Source organism: Hypanus sabinus, chromosome 20 (genome assembly GCF_030144855.1).
Source record: "Hypanus sabinus isolate sHypSab1 chromosome 20, sHypSab1.hap1, whole genome shotgun sequence".
NCBI classification, from domain to species: domain Eukaryota; kingdom Metazoa; phylum Chordata; class Chondrichthyes; order Myliobatiformes; family Dasyatidae; genus Hypanus; species Hypanus sabinus.
In genome coordinates this window covers 12,792,041-12,817,269 of record NC_082725.1, presented here as the reverse complement: position 1 = coordinate 12,817,269, position 25,229 = coordinate 12,792,041, and the positions used below count along the sequence as shown (strand labels likewise).

The 25,229-nt window shown below is 43.2% G+C and overlaps 1 protein-coding gene across 2 annotated transcripts in view; it reads right to left on the bottom strand.

Annotated features, from left to right (window-relative positions):
* osbpl3b (oxysterol binding protein-like 3b) overlaps positions 1 to 25,229 on the bottom strand; it is a 166,546-nt gene that overhangs the window by 111,753 nt on the left and 29,564 nt on the right. For both annotated transcript variants that reach the window (XM_059945110.1, XM_059945111.1), the window contains exon 2: positions 9,712 to 9,933. In XM_059945110.1, coding sequence (XP_059801093.1) covers positions 9,712 to 9,807 — 96 coding nt within the window. In that variant the 5' untranslated portion in view covers positions 9,808 to 9,933. The remainder of the gene's footprint in view (positions 1 to 9,711; positions 9,934 to 25,229) is intronic.

Sequence of the window (25,229 nt, the reverse complement as noted above, 5' to 3'; positions counted from 1 at the left end):
TCTGGTAAAAGAAATTTCTCCTTATCTCCTTTTTAAAAAAGGAGGGAGAGAAAAACCAGGGAATTATAGACTGGTTAGTCTGACATCGGTGCTGGGGAAAATGCTAGAGTTGGTTATCAAAGATGTGATAACAGCACATTTGGAAAGAGGTGAAATCATCGGACAAGGTCAGCATGGATTTGTGAAAGGAAAATCATGTCTGACGAATCTTATAGAATTTTTTGAAGATGTAACTAGTAGAGTGGATAGGGGAGAGCAATTGGATGTGGTATATTTAGATTTTCAAAAGGTCCCACACAGGAGATTAGTGTGCAAACTTAAAGCACATGGTATTGTGGGTATGGTATTGATGTGGATAGAGAATTGGTTGGCAGACAGGAAGCAAAGAGTGGGAGTAAAAGGGACCTTTTCAGAATGACAGGCAGTGACTAGTGGGGTACCACAAGGCTCAGTGCTGGGACTCCAGTTGTTTACAATATATATTAATGATTTAGATGAGGGAATTAAATACAGTATCTCCAAGTTTGCGGATGACACGAAGCTGGGCGGCGGTGTTAGCTGTAAGGAGGATGCTAAGAGGATGTAGGGTGACTTGGATAGGTTAGGTGAGTGGGCAAATTCATGGCAGATGCAATTTAATGTGGATAAATGTGAGGTTATCCACTTTGGTTGCAAGAACAGGAAAACAGATTATTATCTGAATGGTGGCTGATTAGGAAAAGGGGAGGTGCAACGAGACCTTGGTGTCATTGTACACAAGTCATTGAAGGTGGGCATGCAGGTACAGCAGGCGGTGAAAAAGGCAAATGGTATGTTGGCATTCATAGCAAAAGGATTTAAGTACAGGAGCAGGGAGGTTCTACTGCAGTTGTACAAGGCCTTGGTGAGACCGTACCTAGAGTATTGTGTGCAGTTTTGGTCCCCTAATCTGAGGAAAGACATTCTTGCCATAGAGGGAGTACAAAGAAGGTTCACCAGATTGATTCCTGGGATGGCAGGACTTCCATATAAAGAAAAACTGGATCGACTAGGCTTATACTCACTAGAATTTAGAAGATTGAGGGGGAATCTTATTGAAACGTATAAAATTCTAAAGGGATTGGACAGGCTAGATGCAGGAAGATTGTTTCCGATGTTGGGGAAGTCCAGAAGTTTAAGGATAAAGAGGAAGTCTTTTAGGACTGAGATGAGGAAAAACTTCTTCACACAGAGAGTGGTGAATCTGTGGAATTCTCTGCCACAGGAATCAGTTGAGGCCGGTTCATTGGCTATATTTAAGAGGAAGTTAGATATGACCCTTGTGGCTAAAGGGATCAGGGGGTATGGAGAGAAAGCAGGTACAGGGTTATGAGTTGGATGATCAGCCATGATCATACTGAATAGCGGTGCAGGCTCGAAGGGCCGAATGGCCTACTCCTGCACCTATTTTCTATGTTTCTATGTTTCTCCATTCTAAAGGGACATCCTTCTATTCTGAGTCTTTGTCCTATATTCCAAGGCTCTCCCACTATGGGAAACACACCCACTCTCTCTGGATCTTTCAATATTCAGTAGGCAATGCATGCTGTTACTTCAAACAGTCAGATTGTCTCAGATGTGCAAAACTAAAACTTGCCAGTTGTATGGTAGTGGGGTGGTTATGGGTTGCTATGGCAATTATGATGAAATGCCAAAACCTGAATCAATGGAGCAGACAATGCAATTTGAATGTACATGACAATAGTGACGATTTAAATTCATTTTTTCTTTCCCTTTCGTGGTGGAAATAAAAATAACAAGCTGACATCTCAAATGCTCTGTGGCATGGAACACTGGATCCTTCCCCAGTCTAGCTTCTGCGATACCAGTGATTACTTCCTAACTGACACACTAAATAGCCATGTACCATCTAGAGCAGGGTTTCCCGACCTGGGATCCACAGACTCCCTTCTTAATGGTATTGGTCCATGTGGCATAAGAGAGGTTGAGAACCCTGATCTAGAGCTTGGGGGTCACATCACTGGTTAGTCCTGAGCTCAATACCAAAGATCGAATCCCGAAGCTTGATCAGAGGTCCAGAAAGCTCAAAGGCCAAATGCCCGGGTCAATGAGTCTATGGTCCACTGAGGAAGTCGGAGGCGCATTGCCTGTGAGTCCACTGGTCCAATGGAGGATGGAAGCCCAGGGGCTTGGGTGTGACGGAGAAATGGAGCTAGTTTTCACTGCTGTTGTTCTGATGAGCATTTGGACATGCTATGTTGGCACCAGCCTCAGCACACCCTTAGGTTGTGTTGGTTGCTGATGCAAACAATGTATTTCACTGCCGATCACACTGTATTTCACAGTCTATTTACTGACACCTTTTACAAACCCACTGATTCTCACAGCTACCTGGACTATACCTCTTCCCACTGTTATTTGTAAAGACACCATCCCATCCCCTTCTCTCAGTTCCTCCATCTCCACCGCATCTGCTCTCAGGGCGAGGCTTTTCGTTCCAGAGCTACTGAGATGTCCTCCTCCTTCAAAGAAAGGGGCTTCCCTTCCTCCACCATCAACCTTGCCCTCACCTGCACCTCTTCCATTTCACACACATCTACCCTCACCACATCCTGTCACCACCCCAGCAGGGACAGGATTCCTCTTGTCCTCACTGACCACCCCATTAGCCTCTGGGTCCAGCACATAATTCTCCCCAACTTCTGCCATCTCCAGTGGGATCCCACCACCAAGCACATCTTCCCCTCCCCAACTTTCCACTTTCTGCAGGGATCGCTCCCTACCATAAGACAATAAGCACCCCCCACCCCACACGACTACCTTGTCCACTTGTCCCTCCCCACTGATCACCCTCGTGGTACTTATCCTTGCCAGCAGAACAAGTGATACACCTACACCTCCTCCCTCACTATCAGGCGAGTTGACATTTCACCTGCGAGTCTGTTGGACTTGCCTACTGTATCTGGTGCTCTAGTTGTGGCTTCTGGTGTATCGGTGAGACCCGATGTAGATTGGGAGACTGCTTCGCCAAGCACCTACACTACATCCGCCAGTAAAAGCAGGACCTCCTGGTCGCCACCCATTTCAATTCTACAAACCCCATTTCCAGAAAAGTTGGGATTTTTTCCAAAATGCAATAAAAACAAAAATCTGTGATATGTTAATTCACGTGAACCTTTACTTAACTGACAAAAGTACAAAGAAAAGATTTTCAGTAGTTTTACTGACCAACTTAATTGTATTTTGTAAATATACACAAATTTAGAATTTGATGGCTGCAACACACTCAACAAAAGTTGGGACAGAGTTAAAATAAGATTGAAAAGTGCACAGAATATTCAAGTAACACCGGTTTGGAAGACTCCACATTAAGCAGGCTAATTGGTAGCAGGTAAGGTATCATGACTGGGTATAAAAGTAGCGTCCATCAAAGGCTCAGTCTTTGCAAGCAAGGATGGGTCGTGGCTCACCCCTTTGTGCCAAAATTTGTGAGAGAATTGTTAGTCAGTTCAAAAGGAACATTTCCCAATGCAAGATTGCACAGAATTTAGGTCTTTCAACATCTACAGTACATAATATTGTGAAAAGATTCAGAGAATTCAGAGACACCTCAGTGCGTAAAGGGCAAGTTTGGAAACCACTGTTGAATGTGCGTGATCTTCGAGCCCTCAGGCGGCACTGCCTAAGAAACCGTCATGTTACTGTGACAATTATAGTCACCTGGACTCGGGAGTACTTCGGAAAACCATTGTCACTTAACACAGTCTGTCGCTGCATCCAGAAATGCAACTTGAAACTGTATCACGCAAGGAGGAAGCCATACATCAACTCTTTGCAGAAACGCCGGCGAGTTCTCTGGGCCTGAGCTCATCTCAGATGGACCGAAAGACTGTGGAACTGTGTGCTGTGGTCAGATGAGCCCACATTTCAGCTAGTTTTCAGAAAAAACAGGCGTCGAGTTCTCCGTGCCAAAGATGAAAACGGCCATCCTGATTGTTATCAGCGAAAGGTGCAAAAGCCAGCATCTGTGATGGTATGGGGGTGCATCACTGCCCACGGCATGGGTGAGTTGCATGTATGTGAAGGTACCATTGACTCTGAGGCATATATTAGGATTTTAGAGAGACATAGGTTGCCATCAAGGCGACGTCTCTTCCCGGGACGTCCATGCTTATTTCAGAAGGACAATGCCAGACCACATTCTGCACGGGCTACCACAGCATGGCTTTTTAGACACAGAGTGCGTGTCCTTGACTGGTCTGCTGCCAGTCCAGATCTATCTCCTATTGAAAATGTATGGCGCATCATGAAGAGGTGAATCAGACAACAGAGACCACGGACTGTTGAGCAGCTAAAGTCTTATGTCAAGCAAGAATGGACAAAATTTCCAATTGCAAATCTACTACAATTAGTATCCTCAGTTCCAAAAGTGTTATTAAAAGGAAAGGTGATGTAACACAATGGTAAACATGCCTCTGTCCCAACTTTTGTTGAGTGTGTTGCAGCCATCAAATTCTAAATTTGTGTATATTTACAAAATACAATTAAGTTGGTCAGTAAAACTACTGAAAATCTTTTCTTTGTACTTTTGTCAGTTAAATAAAGGTTCACGAGAATTAACATATCACAGATTTTTGTTTTTATTACATTTTTGAAAATATCCCAACTTTTCTGGAAATGGGGTTTGTACTTCCCATCCCCATTCGAACATGTCAGTCCACTGGCCTCCTTTACTACTGCAATGAATACACATAGGTTGGAGGAGCAACACGTCTGGGGAGCCTCCAACCTGATGGTATGAACATCGATTTCCCTAAGTTCTGGTAATTGCTCCTTCCCCTTCACCATTCCCATTTGCATTTCCCTCTCTCACCTTATCTCCTTACCTGCCCATCACCTCCCTCTGGTGATCCTCCCCCTTCCCTTTCTTCCACAGTCTTCTACCCTCTCCTATCAGATTCCCACTCCTCCAGCCCTTTATCTCTTTCACCAATCAACTTCCCAGCTCTTTACTTCACTTCACCCCTCTCTCCCGGTCTCACCTCACCTATCACCTACCACCTCACCTTACCTACCACCTTGAACTTCTTCCTCCCCTCCTCCCCACCTTCTTACTCTGACTCTTTCTTCCCAAACCCGATGAAGGGCCTCAGCCCAAAATGTCAAAGGTTTACTCTTTTCCCTAGATGCTCCCTGGCCTGCTGAGTTCCTCCAGCACTTTTTGTGCGATATATTTCACTGCCTGCTTCAATGCACATGCGGTAGGTAAATCTGAATCTGAAACCTTTGGACCTAAATCTTGATCAGTCAATTGCTCCTGAGATTCGTGAACATATCACTTTTGTGTTCATGTAGTGGAAGGCAGCACAAGTCCAGTGCTGTATTTTAACCCATTTGAATGCGACCCAGCTGCATTTATTCACTTATTTAGGGATACAGCGCAGAACCGGCACTTTTGGCCCAACGAGTCACACCGCCCAGCAACCCACCTATCTAGCACTAGCCTAATCACAGGACTATTTACAGAAACCAATTAACTTACCAACCAGTACATCTTTGGACTGTGGGAGCAAACATACATAGTCATTGGAAAGTACAAACCCCTTACAGATGGCGCTGAAACTGAATTCCAAGCTCCAGAATGCCCTGTAATAGCGTTGTGTTAACCGTTATATTACCGTGGTGCCCAAGCGAAGGCACTTTGTTATGATCTGAGCCCAGACACCGACCCTCTGGTGTCAGAAGGGAACACAAATCCTATCAACAAGACTATCAAAAAAATAAACCTTAAGTGACCTTCAATTCAATTTAGTGTTACAAGGATCAATTATAGTTGCAAGTACATTTACATTTATCAGGCATTTGCTGTAGTGTTGTTGGCATGACATACAACAATAACATTCAATAATGATAAGGAATAAATAATGATAGAAATTATAAAGATAGAGGTTAAAAAGTACAAATATGGAAAAAAATTTAATAAAAGCGTAAATATCAGAATGTATTTACAATGTGGTTTAAATTGTTTACAGTGCAATGCAATAATGGGGTTAATAGATAGAGGGGTTGGGGGTTAACTAGATAGTTGATCAGATAAACTGCCTGGGGGTGGGGGAGAAACTTTTAAGATGGCGTGAAGTTTTTGTGTTAATAGCTCTATCACGCTTTCCAGAAGGGAGCTCCTGGGAAAGGTAATTTGCAGAGTAGTGTCCAGTGTCTTCCCAGCCCGATTCTTTGTCCTGGACGTGTACAAGTCCTGTGGTGATGGTAGAATGCAGCCAATGTCATTTTCTGCTGACCTGACAGTTCACTGTAGATTGTGTAAATTGAGATACGATGCTGCACCAAACCAGAGAGTAATGGCCAACGAGAGGATGCTCTCTATGATGGCCGTATAGCATTGCAACAGTATGTTCTGGGGAAGATGGAATTTTATCAACTGCGCATCCTCTGCAGAGCCTTTTTGTTAATGAAGGAGATATGCTTCTCCTACATGAGGTCTTGTGAAATAATGATGCCCAGGAAACAGCATTAAACATAGAGTTGTTGATAATGAGAAAAACTACTGGATCTCACAGGAAAGTACGTTCATTTTAGTGGAGGTGCCAAACAAAAGAATCTTTTAGAGGTTACAATCCTCACAGAGAGTAAGTAAGTTTCCTGCATGATGTTGTGTGCCTGTGGAAGCCATTATGGGCTTCAGTCATGTACAGCAACTGCCAGCAACTTCAGAGCAAACCAAGAATAGTGCAGTGTAGCTAACAAAGAACAGCTGACGACAACTTAAGTCTCCAAGGTGACATTTGCTTTAGGTGAAAACAAACAAATGGTCACCAACTACCAGAAAAGTTACACTCCACTCATAACTGAAATGCAAAAGGCCTGTGTGTAAAAAAAGAACCAACTGCTTGATGGCTTGTGGAGCTCCTTGAGGATATCAAAGGTTACATGGAGAAGGCGAGAGAATGGGGTTGAGAGGGATGGTAAACCAGCCATGATGGCCTGCTGAAAACCTGATGGCCAAATGGCCTATTTCTGCTCCTATGTCCCATTGTCTTCTGGCCCACAACAGCGACTGCTTATTCCTCTTCAACGGGCTGTGTGTGCTGCACTAATTTTTTTGACTCTCCCTTTAGCAAAACCAATCCTGTACTAAATTAAGTGTAAATTCTGAACTCCATAATTATTTGGCATAATTCATTGATACATCTATGACTGAGTCATGACTGGCATTCAAACTTCAGGAAGCTGAATCAGAGCTTGCAATCTCACCAGGCTTTAATACATACAATTTTAAGAAGCAAAGTAAAATAAAAATAAACTCTCTTCTTTTTGTGAATATAAGCATTATAGGGTTGTTGCTTGCAAGCCAACTATGGCTGGCTTAAAGCCAAGAGAGTGGATGCTTAGTAGATTCAGTCAGAATCAAGGTTCAAAGTACATTTATTTCTAAGTATGTATACCATATACAACCTTGAGATTCATCGCCTTTCAGGCAGCCACAAAACAAAGAAACAATAGAACCCATTAAAAAAAAAGGCTGTTAGATACCCAGTGTGGAAAAAAAATAACAAATTTGGACAGGTGTTTAAAATCAACCAAACAATGGGTTGTTCTTCATTCTTGGACCCAGGCTTCAAATACACTCTTGGGCCCGAGCCGCGCAGCCTTGATTTGTCCCGTACCTGGCCTTCCCAGTCTGACCCGGCACAAATCAGTCAAGCACCCGCTCGTTCCTCTCTCACAGGCCCACCACCTTGACTTTGCCCTGCCTCGGCTCGGACCTGCCGCTGTGCATCGGTACAAAGTCTGCTCCAGCCATGGGCAAATGTTGGCTCGTTCCTCACAGTCAGGCCTGGGCCCCAGTCTGTACACACCATGCTACAACCGTCCTGCACCTTTGAGACTTCAGTTCATGCTGCAAAAAAATGCCAGATCGTACTGGCAGCTTGAAAGCTCAACTCCAAAAGGGGAGTTACAGGCTATCGATTGCAGTGATCTTTTTCTGGAAAAGGTGTGATTAACGGTTAGTAGTTTTGTTTACTGCCAGTAAGGCATCGCTGTATAAAGTAAATGAGTCGTGCAAAAAGAGAGCAAAAATAGTGGGATGATGTTCATGGATTCACTGTCCATTCATAAATCTGAAGGCAGACGGGAAGAGGCTGTTCCTAAATCATTGAGTGTGTGTCTTCAGGCTCCTGTACCTCCTCCCTGATGCTGGCAATGAGAAGAGGGCATGTCCTCAGTGGTGGGGTTCCTTAAAGATAGATGCTGCCTTTTTTTTGAGGCATTACCCTATTGAAGATGTCCTTGATGGTGGGGAAGCTAGTGCCTGTAATGGAGCTGGCTGAATTTACCCACGCGCTAACAGGAAGGACGTACAAGCCTCTTACAGACAGCTCCGGAATTGAACTCTGAACTCTGAAGCTCCGAGCTGTGATGGTGTTGCGCTAACTACTATAGCGCCCCATGTAGGCATCAGTAGGCATTGCAGAGCAGTCGCATAATAAAAGATTTGGCTATACATCAACATTAAATCTTTCAGTAACTATTTTTATTTTAAACAAACTACTGTACCAAATAAGTACCTGGAAATATAAAAGAGTTGACTGGAATGGTCTCAGGACTATATAAAAATCATAAATATACCAGATTTTTCAAGCCCAAGGTTAAGTTTCCTCTATAAACTTCCAGATTTATTAAATCAGCCTTAATCCACTGATTATTACTTTCTGTCACTACCAATTTATCACTCAGGTAATTACACCATGTCCCTTTCTACACCTCCCGTAACGGCAGCTAGTTTTCCAACTGTGAAGACAGACCACAAGTACAATACTTGTGCTCAACAGCGATTCAGGCTCTAGTGACCACACAAAAACCTTGTAAAATGAATCAAGATGAGTCACTGAAATGCTTTCCCATATCTCATTATATTGAGCACTTCCCTGAAAGTATGTGAAGAGTGAGACGGCCGGTAATTAGGAAGAGAATCTTCAGCCCACAGCAGCACTGAAAGATTTTGGTGTAGAGCAAAAGGTTAGCAAGCTCAAAGGCAGGCGGGTTTGAAAAGACACTTTGAAAGGTTCCAAAAATAGGCTTGCACATTATGTACAGAAAAATGTTTCGGCAACTTGATTTTGCTCTTTTGCTCAAAATTACCCAGATGCTTCTTTAAAATAACCTTGTACTGGAGAGAGAGTCATCAACACACATTGCAGTTAGGATTTTATTAATGAGTTCTATAAATAGGAAAATCTAAAACTTGAAAGCAATTGTTTTTAAATAGGCAATACTACAGTTAATTAAGGTCCAAAACAATACATCTCTATTTAACTTCAAGGATAATTGCATCTGCATGTTGCAGGTTAACAAGGCAAATTATAGCCGCTGCAATGTGCAAATTAAGGTCATCAACCAGATTCAAGATTCAAGAATGTTTCATGTGATTTCTAGTATACAAGTGCAAAGGAGAATGAAATAATTCTTACTCGGGATCCGATGCAGCACAAAAAATACATAGTAAGATAAAAGAACACATTTGTAAAAGGCTAAATAAATATATATAAGATAGTTTTTTAATATACACACACGCAGTCATTTATGTCAATAAAGTGATGCTAGGCACAGCAGTGTCTGTAGATAAGGTCATTCTGACAGGAAATTATTAAGTAGTGGTGGTTGTGGTGGGGGGTGGCGGGAAGTGTAGGAGTGGAAGAGAATATACGATACCTGCCGAATATCTGGCCTGAACAAGTTGTTGGAACTCCGGGTGGGGGTTGACAACCTCTGAGTCACTACAGTCACCTGTTCCTCACTGTTCTTCATGGTCAGGATACTCAGCAGAACCACTCAGTCACAAGGTAGCTTTGCTTCGTCGACGTCCACAGCAAGCACTAATCTCAGGTTAGCTCAGCCAGGTTCCGGGTCCGTGCTATGTACCACCATTTCCTCCTAGAAACAACGAGTTAAACAAATTTTAAATTTTGAAGAGTTCAAAACTCTTACAAACACAAGAGATTCTGCAGACGTTGGAAACCCAAAGCAACACACACACACAAAGTGCTGGAGGAACTCAGCAGGTCAGGCAGCTTCTATGGAAATGAATAAACAGTTGACATTTCGTGCCCAGACCACTCTTCGGGACTGAGTGAAAAGTGGGGAGATGCCTGAATTAAAAGTCTGGGGGAGGGGAAAGAAGTTAGCTGGAAAATGATAGTTGAAGCCAGATGGGTGGGAAAGGTCAAAGGCTGGAGAAGAAAGAATCTGATGAGAGAGGAGCATGGACCATAGGAGAAAGGGAAGGAGGAGGGGACTCGGGGGGGAAGTAACAGGCAGGTGAGAAGAAGTAAAAGGTCAGAGTAGGGAACAAAGGAATTTTGTTCATTGGAAGGAGAAATTGATATTCATGCCATCAGGCTGGAGGCTATCCAGACAGAATACAAGGTGTTGCTCCTCCACCCTGAAGGTGGCCTCATCTTGGCACAAGAGGAGGCCATGAGTCGACACATTGGAATGAGAATTGGAATTAAAATGTAGGGCCACCAGGAAGTTACGTTTGTGACGGATGTTGCTGAGGTGCCCAATGAAGTGGTTCCCCCCCCCAATTTAAGACGGGTCTCACAAATGTAGAGAAGGCCGAATCGGGAGCACCAGACACAACAGATGACCCCAGCAGATTTGCAGGTGAAGTGTTCCCTTACCTGGAAGGACCACTTGGGGCCCTGAATTGAGGCCAGGGAGGAAGCGTATGGGCAGGTGTCGCACTTAGGCAACTTACAATGATAGGTGCCTAGAGAGGGAAGAGTGGGGAGAGATGAGTGGACAAGGGAATCGTGGAGGGAGTGATGTCAGTGGAAAGCAGGGGAGGGGGGAGGTAAAGACAAGCTTAGTGGTAGAGTCCCTTTGGAGATGGCGGAAGTTACGGGGGATAATGTGTTGATAATTCGGCCTCACTAATGTCTTATGCAACTCCAATACTTCTAAGTTCAGTAACAGTTACTACCCCTCAACCATCAGGCTCTTGAACCAGCAGGGATAACTTCACTCGTCCCATCACTGAACCACTCCCACAACCTATGAACTCACTTTCAAGGACTCTTCCTCTCATGTTCTCGATACTAATTGCTTATTTATTTATTTATTATTATTATTATTTCTTTTTGCGTTTGCCGAGTGTGCTGTCTTTTGCACACTGGTTGTTTGCCCTATTGGTGCGGCTTCTATTATGGATTTATTGAGTATACCCACAAGAATATGAACTTCAGGGTCATATATGGTCACATAATGTACTTTGAACTTTGAAATACCACAATTTATACAAATTGTCCATCCTTAACTCCCCTGAGGAAGTTCTGGTGAGCTGTCTCTTGGAACTGTTAGAATCTTGTGACATGGGTAATAGCTGCAGTGCTATTTGGAGGGTGGGGGGGGGGGTGTCATTCAGGATGTTGACAGAATAGCAATATATTTCCAAATGAAGGGCAAAGACTGCTTGGGTCCATGGGTTCTGGTGAGGACAGGAGCTTAAGAACACATGTTGTGCATCCTGTGATTGCAGTGGGAGAGTGTCAGGGGTCGAGGATGGATTAGGAGTGATGAGGTGACCAGGGAGTCATAGAGAGTGTTATCCTTAGGAACACAAAATGAGGTGGGTAGGAAAGAGGTGGCTAGTGGTGAGATTCCTTCAGGGCCATGGGAGGTATCTGAGATAATGTTCTGGATGTGGAATCTGGTAGGCTGAATGGCAGCTAAATGCATTCTATCCTGATTGCAAATGTCACTCCACTCTTTAAGAAGGGAGGAAGGCAAAAGGAAGGAAATCATAGGCCAGTTAGCCCAACTTCAATGGTTGGGAAAGTGTTGGAGGTTTAAAGATGAGGTTTCAGGGTACTTGGAAACTAATGATAAAATAAGTCAAAGTCAGCATGATTTCTGAAAACAGAAATCTTGCCTGATAAATCGGTTAAGAGTTCTTTAAGGGAGTAACAAGCAGAGTGGACAATGGAGAGGCAGTGGATGTCATTTACTTGGATTTCCAGAAGGCATTTGATAAGATGCCACACACGGCTGCTTAATAAGATAAAACCCTATGGCATTACAGGAAAGATACTGGCATGGATAGAGGAATGGCTGATAGGCAGGAGGCAACGGGTTGGAATAAAGGGGACCTTTTCTGGTTGGCTGCCAGTGACTAGTGGTGTTCCTCAGGGGTCAGCATAGCGACCACTACTTTTCACATTGTTTGTCAATGATTTGGATCATGGATTTGATGGTTTTGTAGCAAAGTTTGTGGATGATACGAAGACAGGTGGAGGGGTAGGTAGTGCTGAGGAAGCAATCCAATTGCAGCTTGTTGTGTCCGCAGCCCCCTCCTTTGTGAGAATCGCAAGAGCACTAGTTAAGGGGGGGGGGGGGTCAGTAGACCCAGGAAGTGGGAGAGAGAGAGAGACGTGCTGAATAGACACAGGAAATGGGAGAGAGAGACGTGCCGAATACCACGTTCCACCGGGATGAAAAACAAGGCGACATTGACTATTGTCTCGTGGAGACCACGTGTAAAGCCCTCGGGCAAAGTGGGCTGGTTGAGAGAGAGATTGCATCATCCCAACCTGATTGACACCTGCGACCCCATGAGGAAGTATAAAGGAGGGTCTGGGGGGGGGGGGGGGGACAACCCCTTCAGATGCACCAAGAAGACACGATAACGATCCCGTCATAACGGGAAGCCATTTTGAAGGAAGCCACATGCGTTAGATTCCGGGCCTGGAATCTGTGGCTGGAATCACGGAAAACCACTTTTAACTAACATCGGGGGGGAGCCCGCTCCCCTGATTCAACGGATTTGCTTCATAAAGACCTGGGCAAGTTTTCCTTTTCTCACCAATCTCTCTCTCTCTCTCTCCAACACGTGAAACCCAGCGATTCCCAAAAGGCTGAAGCCTGCAGACTTCTGAGTGACTTTTATATTTCCAACGGACAATATATTATCCCCTAGACAACAGTACAGCTCATTTCTTAATGATGATTATTACTATACCAGCGCTTTAGATTGAGTATTGACGACGTGCATTATCTGAATGTTTGTATTAACCTTACTTTTGTGCCCCTTTATAAATAAAAACATTTGAAAATAGTGACATCAGACTTCAACGGACCTCTCTATCTTTGCTGGTAAGTGATCCAGTTACGGGATACGTAACAAGCTGGATTTTAAATAAATTGGAAGAACGGACAAAAAAGTGGCAGGTGGAATACAGTGTTGATAATGCATGATAATGCATTTTGTTAAAAGGAACAATAGTGCAGATGATTATCTAAATGGTGAGAAGGTTTAAACATCAGAGGTGCAGAGGGACTCATGAAAGACTCCCGGGTTGAGTCTGTGATAAAGAAGACAAATGCCAAGTCAGCATTTATTTCAAGGGGTATATGATATAAAAGCAAGGAGGTAATCCTGAGGCTTCATAAGACACTAGTCAGGCTGCACTTGGAGTATCGTTAACAGTTTTGGGCCCCATATCTCAGAAAGGATTTGTTGTCATCAGAGAGGGTCCAGAGGGGATTCACAAGGATGATTTTGGGATTGATGGCATTAACATATAAGGAGCTTTCAGCAGCTCTGCACCTGTACTCACTGTTTAGAAGATGTGGGAGGAACTCGTTGAAACCTACTGAATGTTGAAAGGACTAGATAGGGTGGATGTGGAGAGGATGTTTCCTATGGTGGGGGTGTCCAGAACAAGAGGGCACAGCCTCAAAACTGCAGAAACTTTTTGGAACAGAAGGAAGGAGGAATTCTTTTTAGCCAGAGAGCAGTGAATCTGTGGAATGCTCTGCCACACACTGTGGTGGAGGCCAAGCCCGTGGGTGTACTTAAAGCAAAAGTTGATAATTTCCTAATTGGTCAGGGCATCAAAGGATATGGTGAGAAGGCAGGTGTAAGGGTTGAGTGGGATCCAGATCAGCCATGATGGAATGGCAGAGCAAACTCAATGGACTGAACGGCCTAATTCTGCTAGTATGCCTTATGGTCTGATAGTCTAATCTGAAACTTTCCTCTTTAGCATGTCTATGAAGAAAGGTTGAGCAAGCTAGGACTTTACACATTGGAGTGAATCAGGGTGACAGATGATTTCATAGAGCTGTACAAGATGATAAGAGGCTTAGATAGAGTGAAAAGCTTTTTCCCTGGGTGGAGTAATGAGTAACATTAGATGGCATAAATGTAAGGTGATTGGAGGAAAATGTAGGTGGGGGCGGGGGGATGTCAGAGTTAAGTTTTGTTTTTACACAGAAAGTGGGGGATGCATGCATGAAATATCCCGATGGTGGTTGAGGCAGATTAATCAGGGAGGGATATTTAAGAGACTCATAGATGAAAGAAAAATGGAGGGCTATGTAGAAGGGAAATGTTGGATTGAGGCCAGCACAACATGGTGGGCCAAAGGGCCTACACCATTCTGAGATCTATAATTCCTTTCCTCACTACAGGTGCTGTTCAAACCACTGATTTCCTCCAGTAGTCTGTTCGATTGCATGGATATGTGCACTTACCCAAATCCCAGAGCAGACATCCATTGGAAATTAGCAATGGCATTGCTGTACATCCCAACAGGGGTGCGCACACATGGCTCAACGCAAAACACTTGAATTATTCAAGATGCCCCTCATTGTTTTCAATACGCACACCAAAACTGTTATTTCCTGACAATGAAACATTAACATTGATTCTAGTGTCTGAAAATTTACTACACATCTGGGAACGCTTGAGAAATATAACCTCCACCTCATTAGCTACATTCAGAATAGTCAGATGACCGAAAAAGATTCAGGGTATCTTTCGGCATGCCCACAAGTTAGAGTCATAGAAAACTACAGCTCAGAAACAGTCCCTTCAGCCCATCCATTTGTGGAGATCCATTTAAACTGCCTAGTCCAGGGGTTGGCAACCCGCGGCTCCGGAGCCGCATGCGGCTCTGGAGCCGCATGCGGCTCTTTCATCTCTGTGCTGCGGCTCCCCGTGGTTCGTTAGTTTTTGAAATGTAATTCGAAATTTGAAGATTATGGTGATCTTGTACAATCTAAATAAAACGTTGTGGCGACCCCATTTCCTGGCACATCTGAACCGGCTCACAATTAGCCACCGTTCCGGCTAAGGGAGATAGCCTACAGGGGTTTGTGAGTATGTGTCTTTTGGAGCATCCGTGCCCACAGGGGGGGCGGGTTGAGGGAGGCTTTAAAGCAAGGCTGTTTAGTTCGAATAAAGCTATCTTTGACTGCAGTGTCGTTATCTTAGCGCTGTGTGTAGCACACCTCCACAACGTGTTTTTTTATCGCTATTAATATACGTCACCACTGCCAATCCCTGACACCCGCCAGTGCGTGATTTCTTTTAATTTTTCGATCGAAGGTAGGCTAACTATGGAGTAACCTTCAACCCTACGTCTTTTTTTCGGAGTTCAAAATATTTTTGTTGCATGCAGAAATGTAATTTCGTTTTCTCTGCAGGAGTTCATCAATTTCATAAATGTAACACATTATAGTTTGTTTATACATAGCATAAAGGCAAAAAAAAATGTTGTATGCAGTGTTATTTCATTTTAAATGTCAAATGGGTTTTGTGGCTCCCAGTGTTTTCTTTTCTGTGGGAAATGGGTCCATATGGCTCTTTCAGTGGTAATGGTTGCCGACCCCTGGCCTAGTCCTATTGACCTGCACCCTGGTCATAGCCCACCATATCCCTCCTATCCATGTACCTATCACACATGCACACATGTACACTCTGTCTGAATATCCTGGCGTCCTGCCCCCAACCCACACTTGTCACTTTTCATCTTTTATTGCTGCTGAATCACATATTTATATGACTGTTTTATTATAACAGTGTCAGTAACAATATACTATCTTATATAAACATGCTCCTCACACTTTATGCCAACCTGTCAAACTTCAGGCCAAGACTCTCAAGGGCTTGTGCTAATTTTATTTTGTGACTGTATCATATTGTGCTGGATCGTAACCATATGCACTCTGTGTGACTAGACGTACTGTGTTTTGCACCTTGGCCCCAGAGGGACAATGCTTCGTTTAGCTGTACAATAAACCTGAACTCGAATAAATCAGATAAGGCAACTGGTGTGAACAGTAGACAGAAACAAGCTTTGTAAAATATTGAATAGCATTATTTTAAACGGAATTAGTTTCTTCAGAATATATTTAAATGTTCAAAAATATACATTTATTTTTAAATTTGAAAACTATTACAATATATTCCGAATTACAGAATAGAAATTACAGGAAAATGCCTTAATCATAGCATCTGCAGCGAAGTTAACTGCATCTAGATAAAAAGAGGAGTTGTAAAAGACACAATAGTGGGTGTGCTATGTTAGCGGTGGAATATCTGTCACCACTTGTGGGGTTGGCCTCATCACACCGCTGGGATTTTTTGGTTGCTAATGCAAAAGACACAGTTCGCTGAATGCTTCAGCGTGCGTGTGATAAATAAAGGAATCTATTAACTGGAAAATCAGTGAACTTGCATAACTGCATGAAAGTGGCGGTCAGTTAGGCAGTTAAGATTGCCCTTATCGTGGTTGGTGTTAGAAAATCAAGAGTAAGCTGTGAAATAACTGAGTCACCATCAACCATGGATGTTACATCTCAGCTGTTTATGTGATACGCAAGCCAGGGTAGTACGATATGGAGAGCAAGCTGCTGCCCACACAGCAGTCTCCCTCTCGCCATGCAGCCGATGTATCATCCAAAGTAACAGCAGAGACCGATACAGTTCGGCACCAGAGGCTACGCGGGAGTTGCCGGTCAGTGTTGAACTCAAAGTAGGACTGCCTTAGGGACTCAGCCTCTGGATTTTCCTTCGGAGTTTACATCCTAAGCCTTCCTCGTGACTGGGTACAGCCGCAGGGCAGCAGAGGTTTGAGATCAGCGTTCTCCTCCAGATGAGCTGCCAGTCACAGCTGATGAGCCCCATCTGCCCAAAGCAAATAGTGTGCAATGTTTGCAATTGTATAAACCTTGATGACAGATGTAAATTGGAGAAGGAAATGTTCCAAAATACTGACTGTACTGCTGGCAGATGGAAAACTACTGCAAGGATAGAATATAGATTTGATATTAGCAGTTTCTATCAACTAAGTTATAGAAGAAATAACATTTTAGACAAAGTGCCACAAAAATATATCAAAAGTATTAAGATCCAGAAATCAAGATATAGATAGAGGTACACAATCAATATCAAGAGATGTTACTTTTGGGTAAATACTGACTGGAAAAAAAAATATCACAAAACAGTAATTTTGCATAATTCATTAAACAAAAAAATTGCACATTTATGTTCACTGTGGTAATATTGCAAGGTGGCCAAATAGACTTTCTAGATCTCAGTGATCATCTATACTTAACAGGACATTATCTTCATGCTTTTAATCTTCAGCCTGCAGTCTAGAGGCTAGATGCCTGTCCTGGAGTTGAAGAATTGTCTGTGTGTGTGGGATGTTTTAAAAAAATTATTCATTTATGGGACGTGGGCATCGCCGGCTATGCCAGCGTTTGTTGCCCTTGAGAAGGTGGTGATGAGCTGCTTTCTTGAACCACTGCAGTCCCTGAGGTGTAGGTACACCCACGGTGCTGTTAAGGGAGGGAATTCCATGATTTTGACCCACCAACAAGGAAGGAACAGCGATATGTTTCCAAGTCAGGATGGTGAGTGACTTGGAGGGGGATTTCCAAGTGGTGATATTCCCAGGTATCTGCTGTTCTTGTTCTCCTAGATGGTAGTGGTCATGGGTCTGGAAGGTGCTGCCTGAGGAACTTTGGTGTGCTGTTGCACTGCATCTTGCAGATAGTACACACTGCTGCAACTGTTCGTTGATGGTGGAGGGACTGGATGCTTGTGGAAGGGACCAATCAAGGGGGCTGCCTTGTACTGGATGTTGATGGAGCTGCAGTCATCCAGGCGAGTGCTGAGTATTCCACTACACTCCTGGGTGGGTGTGAGGGAGGAAAGGGACTCGTTTTGCTGCTGTTGTTCTGACGAACACTGTGGGAATGCTATTTCAGTGCGACAATTGCAGGCTGCCCCCAGCACATCCCCAGGTTCAAATTGTTCCAATGGTTCCGTTTATTGTCAGAGGATGTACACGTGTACAACCTGAAATACTCGTCTTCACAGACATCAATGAAAAAGCAGAACAACCCCAAGAGAATGAATGACAGAAAAACGTTTGAATCCCAAAGCCCCCACTCCTCCCTCCCCCGTACAAGCAGTGGCAACGCTAACAACACATTTCACTGAGTGTTTTGATGAACAAGTGATAAATAAATCCGAATCTGAATGTAATTCATCTGTTTCATCATTCACAGCTTTAGATCAGTTTCAGATTTTACCTAATCACGACAGCCAATGTATCAGAACTTCTCGTTACCTCAGGGTTTTCCTCACATGCAAATCTATAATTTATTGTCACTGACTGCATAAGTATGCAGGATACACATGCAAACAGGGATCATTGTGCCTCCAGCTATCCAAATCTAAACAATATAAACTTCCCAGAAATTTCTGTGCTTTTGCTTAAGGGCACGAGGAATCTGTGTTAAGTTAATAAAAGCTGAGAGAGATTTGGGTAAGAGCTTGTTAATATATGAAGAGCTTCTTTATCAAAAGCATTAGCACTTCCACATATAACAGTATTGATAAATCTATTGGCTAGAAAATTCTTAATACATAAAACATTATAAGGACAAGCATTACAAGTGCAGTAACTAACAGTGCCATAAACCACATGCTATCCAATCTTCTGAGGAAAGAATACTGATCCACAACATCAATTCCACTTCTCTCTCTGATGCTGCCTAGCACATTGACCATCTCCAGCGAATTAGTGAGTTACAAAACTACACATGCTCTACTCTTCAGGGTCTTATCACATATAGACATTCCACAGAAAACGAGATTGCTAACCTCTCAAGAAGCAGAGATAAAAATATAAAGTACTCAACTAAACTAGGTGGTAGTGTGTGCTGTGAGGAAGATGCAGCGAGGTTTTGGGGAGGGGGATATATAGAGGCAGAGTGAGAGGGGAAACACATGATGAAAATATGAAAAAAATACGAGTTCATCCATTCTGGTAGAAGGAAAGCAGGAGGTCAGAATATTTTTTTAAATGGTCAGAGATCGAAAGTTGAAACTTCTGGTATTTTGGTATTTGGTATAAATACTTGGTTTTTAAACTTTTCTTTATCACTTCTTGGGTCAGGAGGCTAGATTTGTATGCAGTAGATGCATCTACATCTCCTTCTAACTGCTTGCTAGCTTTTCACATTAATTTTCAGTAATTAATCCTATTCAACAACGGGATATTTACTGGGCTTGACAGGATAGATCCAGGGATGACAATTCCCCTGGCTGGTTTGTCTAGAGCAGGCCCGTGTCTCAAATTAACAGGTTGGTTATTTAGGTCGCAGGTTAAGAGTAAACTAACAGTTTATACTTCACTAACAGTATCTTTTAAAATTTATTTAGAGAAGCCGCACAGTAACAGACCATTTTGGCCCACCCAATTACACTCACGTGACTAACCTGTACGTCCTTTGAATGAAGGAAAACACCGGAGCACCCGGAGGAAACCTACGTGGTCACAGGGAGAACGTACAAACTCCTTACAGGCAGTGGAGGAACAGAACCTGCTTCAATTGCATTGTGCTAACTGCTCCGCTCCCATGCTACCCACATTATGGTTAGGTTCTGACTGTCCCTGAACCACTGTACTCTTCAGAACAATTTAAATTCACAGTACAATTCCGGAGATCCAGTGCTCTTGAAGTTGAGTAATGCTGGACTGGATTTTCCAGGCAGTTAATACTTGCATTAATTCTCCTACAGACTTTTAATATGCTTTGATACTTAAACTGGAATATTGTAAGCAGTTCTCAAAGATTCAAAATAAATTTATTATCAAAATATGTGTGCAGCATACAGTCCTAATATTCTGCTTCCCACAGACAGCTGTGAAACAAAGAAACACCATGGAGCCAGCCCGTTCACAGAAAACATTAACCACCAATGCACCCCCCACCCAATCGCACAAATGACAACAAAAGGAACAAAACACATAATACAAAACTCAAACTCAAACAGCATATTTCAGATTGGGCCCCTAATCTAAGAACTGGTGTACTGGCATTGGAGAAGGTCCAGAGGAGATTCACGAGAATGGTCCCAGGAATGAAAGGAATAGCATGCGAGGAGCGTTTGACAGCATTGTGCCTGTACTCGTTGGAAGTGAATCTAATTGAAACCTAAGACATACTGGAAGTCCCAGTTAGAGTGGATGTGGAGAGGATGTCTCCTTTCCTGGTGGAGTCTAGAAGCAGAGAGCACAGCCTCAGAATTAAAGGACATCCTTTTAGAAGAGAGATGAGTAGGAATTTCTGTAGCCAGAGGGTGGTGGATCTGTGGAAATCATTGCCACACACGGCTGTGCATGCTAAGTCATTGTGTATATTTAAAGCAGAGGTTGATAGGTACCTGATGTCAAAGGTGCCAAAGGTTACGGGCAGAAGGCAAGAGAATGGAGTTTAGAGGGATAATAAACCAGCCATGATGGAGTGGTCAAACAAACTGAATGGGCCGAATGGCCTGTTCCTACGTCTTATAGTCTTTACAAGGCACTGTAATACAATTTATCTTGAAATGGGCAAGCTTAAAAGGAGCACAGAACCATAGAGAAGGAAGCATGGTAATTATCAGCTCATTAGTCAGAAGCTGAATCTTTTGGATTTCCGGTCAGACAAAGGATCACTGAACTTTACTGTACCTTGTTTGTAATTTCCACAAGTCATTTCACAGAACTTAAAAACATCTACCATACCAAATCCACAATGCAGAAAGAATTAGTAGGCTCGATGAAACATCACCATCCACAGTCAAATCACCCATCTAGCATATTAATTCAGCGCTGTCCCTCATTACCGGGTTTATTCAATATAATTTCATGATTTGACCAAACTCTCGAGTAGAGTGCTGTGGTTAATACACAAATTTATTTCAGGGAGGTGTCATGGTTGAGAGGAAGAATTTACTGACTGAAAGATCCAACACCCATGAGGAAGTCACAATAACAGCCAAGTACTCAATGTCAGCAAGACCAAAGAACAGATTATGAATTTCAGCAAGGGGACGTTGGGAGGACACACATGCGGAGGGGTGGGGTTTAGCTGTAGAGGTGGTCAGCAGCGTCAATTTGCCAGGTGTCAACACCTCAAAGGATCTATCCTGGACCCAATACGTTGATGACGTTCGTTGACGCTCAGTTACATCCATGTCACCAGTTAAGCTACTAACCCGTCTTTGGAATGTGGGAAGAAACTGGAGTACGTGGAGGAAACCCAAGTGGTCACAGGAAGAATGAATGAACATCTTAAAGGTGGCAGCAAAACTGAACCCGTGTCACTGGCGCTGTAACAGCTTTTCACTAACTGCTATGCTGCTGTGTCACCCACTAATACAAACCGAAAATCTGCAGGTACTGGAAATCCGAGTGACACGCACAAAATGTTGGAGGAACTCGGCAGGCCAGGCAGCATCTGTGGAAAAGAGTACAGTCGACGTTTCGGGCTGAGACCTTCAACAGGACTGGAGGGAAAAAAAAGATGAGGAATCTGGGCAAGAGAGTGGAGGCAGGGATGGAAGAAACATGCGACCAACAAGCCCCATCTGCCTGAAATAAATAATAGGCAATGTTTGCAAATGTATAAACAGAAGTAAATTGGAAAAGAAGATGCTCTAAAATGCTGACTATAGAGCTGGCAGATGGAAAACCACCACAAGGATAGAATATAGATTCTATATTAGCAGTTTCTTTTAACAAAGTTATAGTAGAAATAAAATTTTAGATTAACTGCCACAAAAATATATCAAAAGAAATAAGATTCAGAAATCAAGATATGCATACAGTTAAGCGATCTACCTCAAGTGATATTACTTTTGGATAAATATTGACTACAAAAACAAAAGTAATTTTGCATAATTCATTAAACAAAGAAAAATTGCACGTCAATGTTCACTGTGGTAGTATTGCGAGGTGGGCAAATGTACTCTTGAGCTCAGTGATTGTCTATACCTAACAGGACATTATCTTCGTGCTTTTAATCTTCAGTCTGCAGTCTCGAGGCTGGAGGCCTGTCCTGGAGTTGATGGGTTGTGTGTGGGAGGGTGTGAGGGAGGAAAGGGACTCACTTTGTTGTTGTTGTTGTTGTTTTGTTGCTTGTTGGGTTCTGTGTTGTTCTGCCGAACATTGTGGGCAAGCTATTCTGGTGCCAGAATACATGCGACAACTCTGGGCTGCCCCCAGCGCATCCCCAGGTTTGAGTTGTTCAAATGGTTCCTTTTTATTGTCAGAGAACGTACACGTGTACAACCTGAAATACTTGTCCTCAGAGACGTCCATGGAAAAGTAGAACAACCCCAGAAGAGTGAACGACAGAAATCCCAAAGCCCCCACTCCGTCCTCCCCTTCTCAAGCAGCAGCAACACTAACAACACATTTCACTGAATGTTTCGATGAACAAGTGATAAATAAATCTGAATCGGAATATAATTCATCTGTTTCATCATTCACTGTAGATGTATTTTAAGTACAGCTCACAGTACTGGAAAAATGCCATGAAAAGATATGCAAGTAGTAGGCTCTGGAGAATACACCTTGTTCTAGAAGGAAGTGGAGAGGAAAGGTCATCCTTTCAACTCTGTTGCAAGCCTGCTTCCACGTGTGAAGACTCCCACTGTCTCCTGGTAGGCAAAATAAACTCACTTCAAAATCTAAGTGGAATCCTGCTTTTGATAATCTGGGTGTGGGGGGTGGTGGCAGTGGGGAGCATGGTGGGAGGGGGGTGGGTCTTGGTGTTGGCAGAGGCACGCACTGAATTTCTACAATTTGGCTCAACCATTTAACTCTTCTACAGAGAGTGTTATCATTTAACAACAAAATCACAGCGTGCTTTGCCTCTAATTCATTCCACAAAAATTAATGCTGTAGTTGGCCAGTCCTAGCAGAGCCAGAATCAATGATGTTTAACGACCAATCTTTATAACTCATGCTTAAATCTGATTTAAACAGTGGTAGTAATCAATTAGTACAACATAATCGAAATAATATTGGCATATAATTTTTATATAATGAAATAAAATTCCCTCCCCCACACTTGTTCTTCCATTCCCCACTCTGGCTTCTGACCTCTTCTCACCTGCCTATCGCCTTCCCCGGGTCCACTTGTCCTTCCCTTCCTCCCACGGTCCGTTCCCCTCTTCTACCAGATTTGGCCCTCTCCAACCCTTTTTCTTCCCCACCCCCCCACCTTTTCATTCTGGTATCTTTCCCCTTCTCTCACAGTCCTGAAGAAGGGCCTTGGCCCGAAACCTGGAATGCCTGACCTGCTGAACCCCTCCCGTGTTCCCTGTGTTGCTTTGGATTTCAAGCATCTGCAGGATTTCTCGTGTTTGTAATAGACAAAAGATCGTTTTCCATTTTCAAATACCTATCAATGCAGAACGGATCTAGAGGTAGTGTAGTGGTCAGCTCGATGCTACGACAGCTCAGGGCGTTGGAGTTTGGAGTTCAAATCTGGCAACAACTAAGTATTTTCTCCGTGACTGTGTGGGTGCTCTGGTTTCCAATGACCTTCTGGTTAGTAGGCTCACTGGTTATTGTAAATTGTCCTGTGATCATGCCAGGGTTAAATACAGTACCGAGCGGAAGTATTAGGCACACATATACATAACTAGGGTGCCTAGACTTTTGCACAGCACTGTAGTAATCTTATGTATTGCACTGTACTCCTGTCGCAAAAAAAAATTTCAAGACATATGAGTGATGTTAAACCTGATTCTCATCTGGGTGTCAACAGGGAGGGGAAGGGGGCAAGGAGAGGGGAATCAGGGTTAGGAAAGGAGAGGGGAGGGAGCAGGAAGCACCAAAGAGACGTTCTGTAATGATCGACAGTACAATTATTTGGAACCAAATGATTTTGCCTAGTGTGGCAAAATTTTGGCTGGGTGTGTCTGCACCCATGTCACCTCCCACCCCAGCATTCCTTCTCTGCCACCTGTCCCACACCCCTCCTGTGGTGCTCCATCCTCACCATTCCCAGCATCCTTTGCTCCCATTAGATGTACAAACTCGCTCTCCACATAGACACACGTGCACGTATATTTATATATACACACACACCCCCAAGATTTTTGCACAGTATTGTGGGTGGGTCGCTGGGTGCTGCAGCTTGTTGGGCTGGAAGGGCCTGTTCTACATTGTATCTCTAAATGAATAAACAGCCTGTGCAAATATCAAACTGGTCTACAAAATAAAATGGAAAAAACAGAAATCTGATACCCTTTCTAATAACAATTATGAGAGGAACATGAAAAAAGTTAAAATGTAATACTCCTGAGGTTTGTGAGCCAATAGTTCGTTCTGATTAATCCACAGTAAATACTGGAGGAACTCAACAGCCCAGACAGCATCTGTGGAAGGACTAAACAATTGCCCTGCCTTCTTACTTGGACCTCATTTTTTTTGCTTCCCAGACCCAATGAAGGTTCTCGGCCTGAAATGTTGACTGTTTACTCTTTTGTGCGTATTGCTTGGATTTCCAGTGTCTGCAGACTTTCTCATGTTTCAGTTCCATCTGATCTTTATTAAAATGAAGATATAGAACTTGGGCCCATTTTTTTTTTCTCTCTCTCTCTCTCTCTCATTCTGAACTTAAGTCAATGACAAGTCTATGCTCCTCGCGCAGTGATCTACTGGCAGATTTATAAAGCTCATTGCTGGCCAGCAGGTGTGATCCAGGTTTTGTTTTGTATAATTCAGTCAGTTTATGAACTCCACATCAAGCTCCTGAGTCAAAAGTCCAGACCTTTGAATGACTAGTCCAGCAAAATAAACTCAGTGGCCACTTTATTAGGTACACCTATACTCCTGCTCATTAATGGAAGAATCTAATCAGCAACTCAATAGCATGGTAAAAGCATGGTCAAGAGGTTCAGTTGTTCAAACCGATATCAGAGTGGGGAAGAAATGTGATGATATAAGTGAGTTTGACTGTGGAATGATTGCTGGTGCCAGACAGGGTAATTTGAGTATCTCAAAAACTGATGATCTTGAGATTTTCACACACAACACTCTCTAGAGTTCGATACAGACTGGTGCCAAAGCCAAAAAAAAACATTTAGT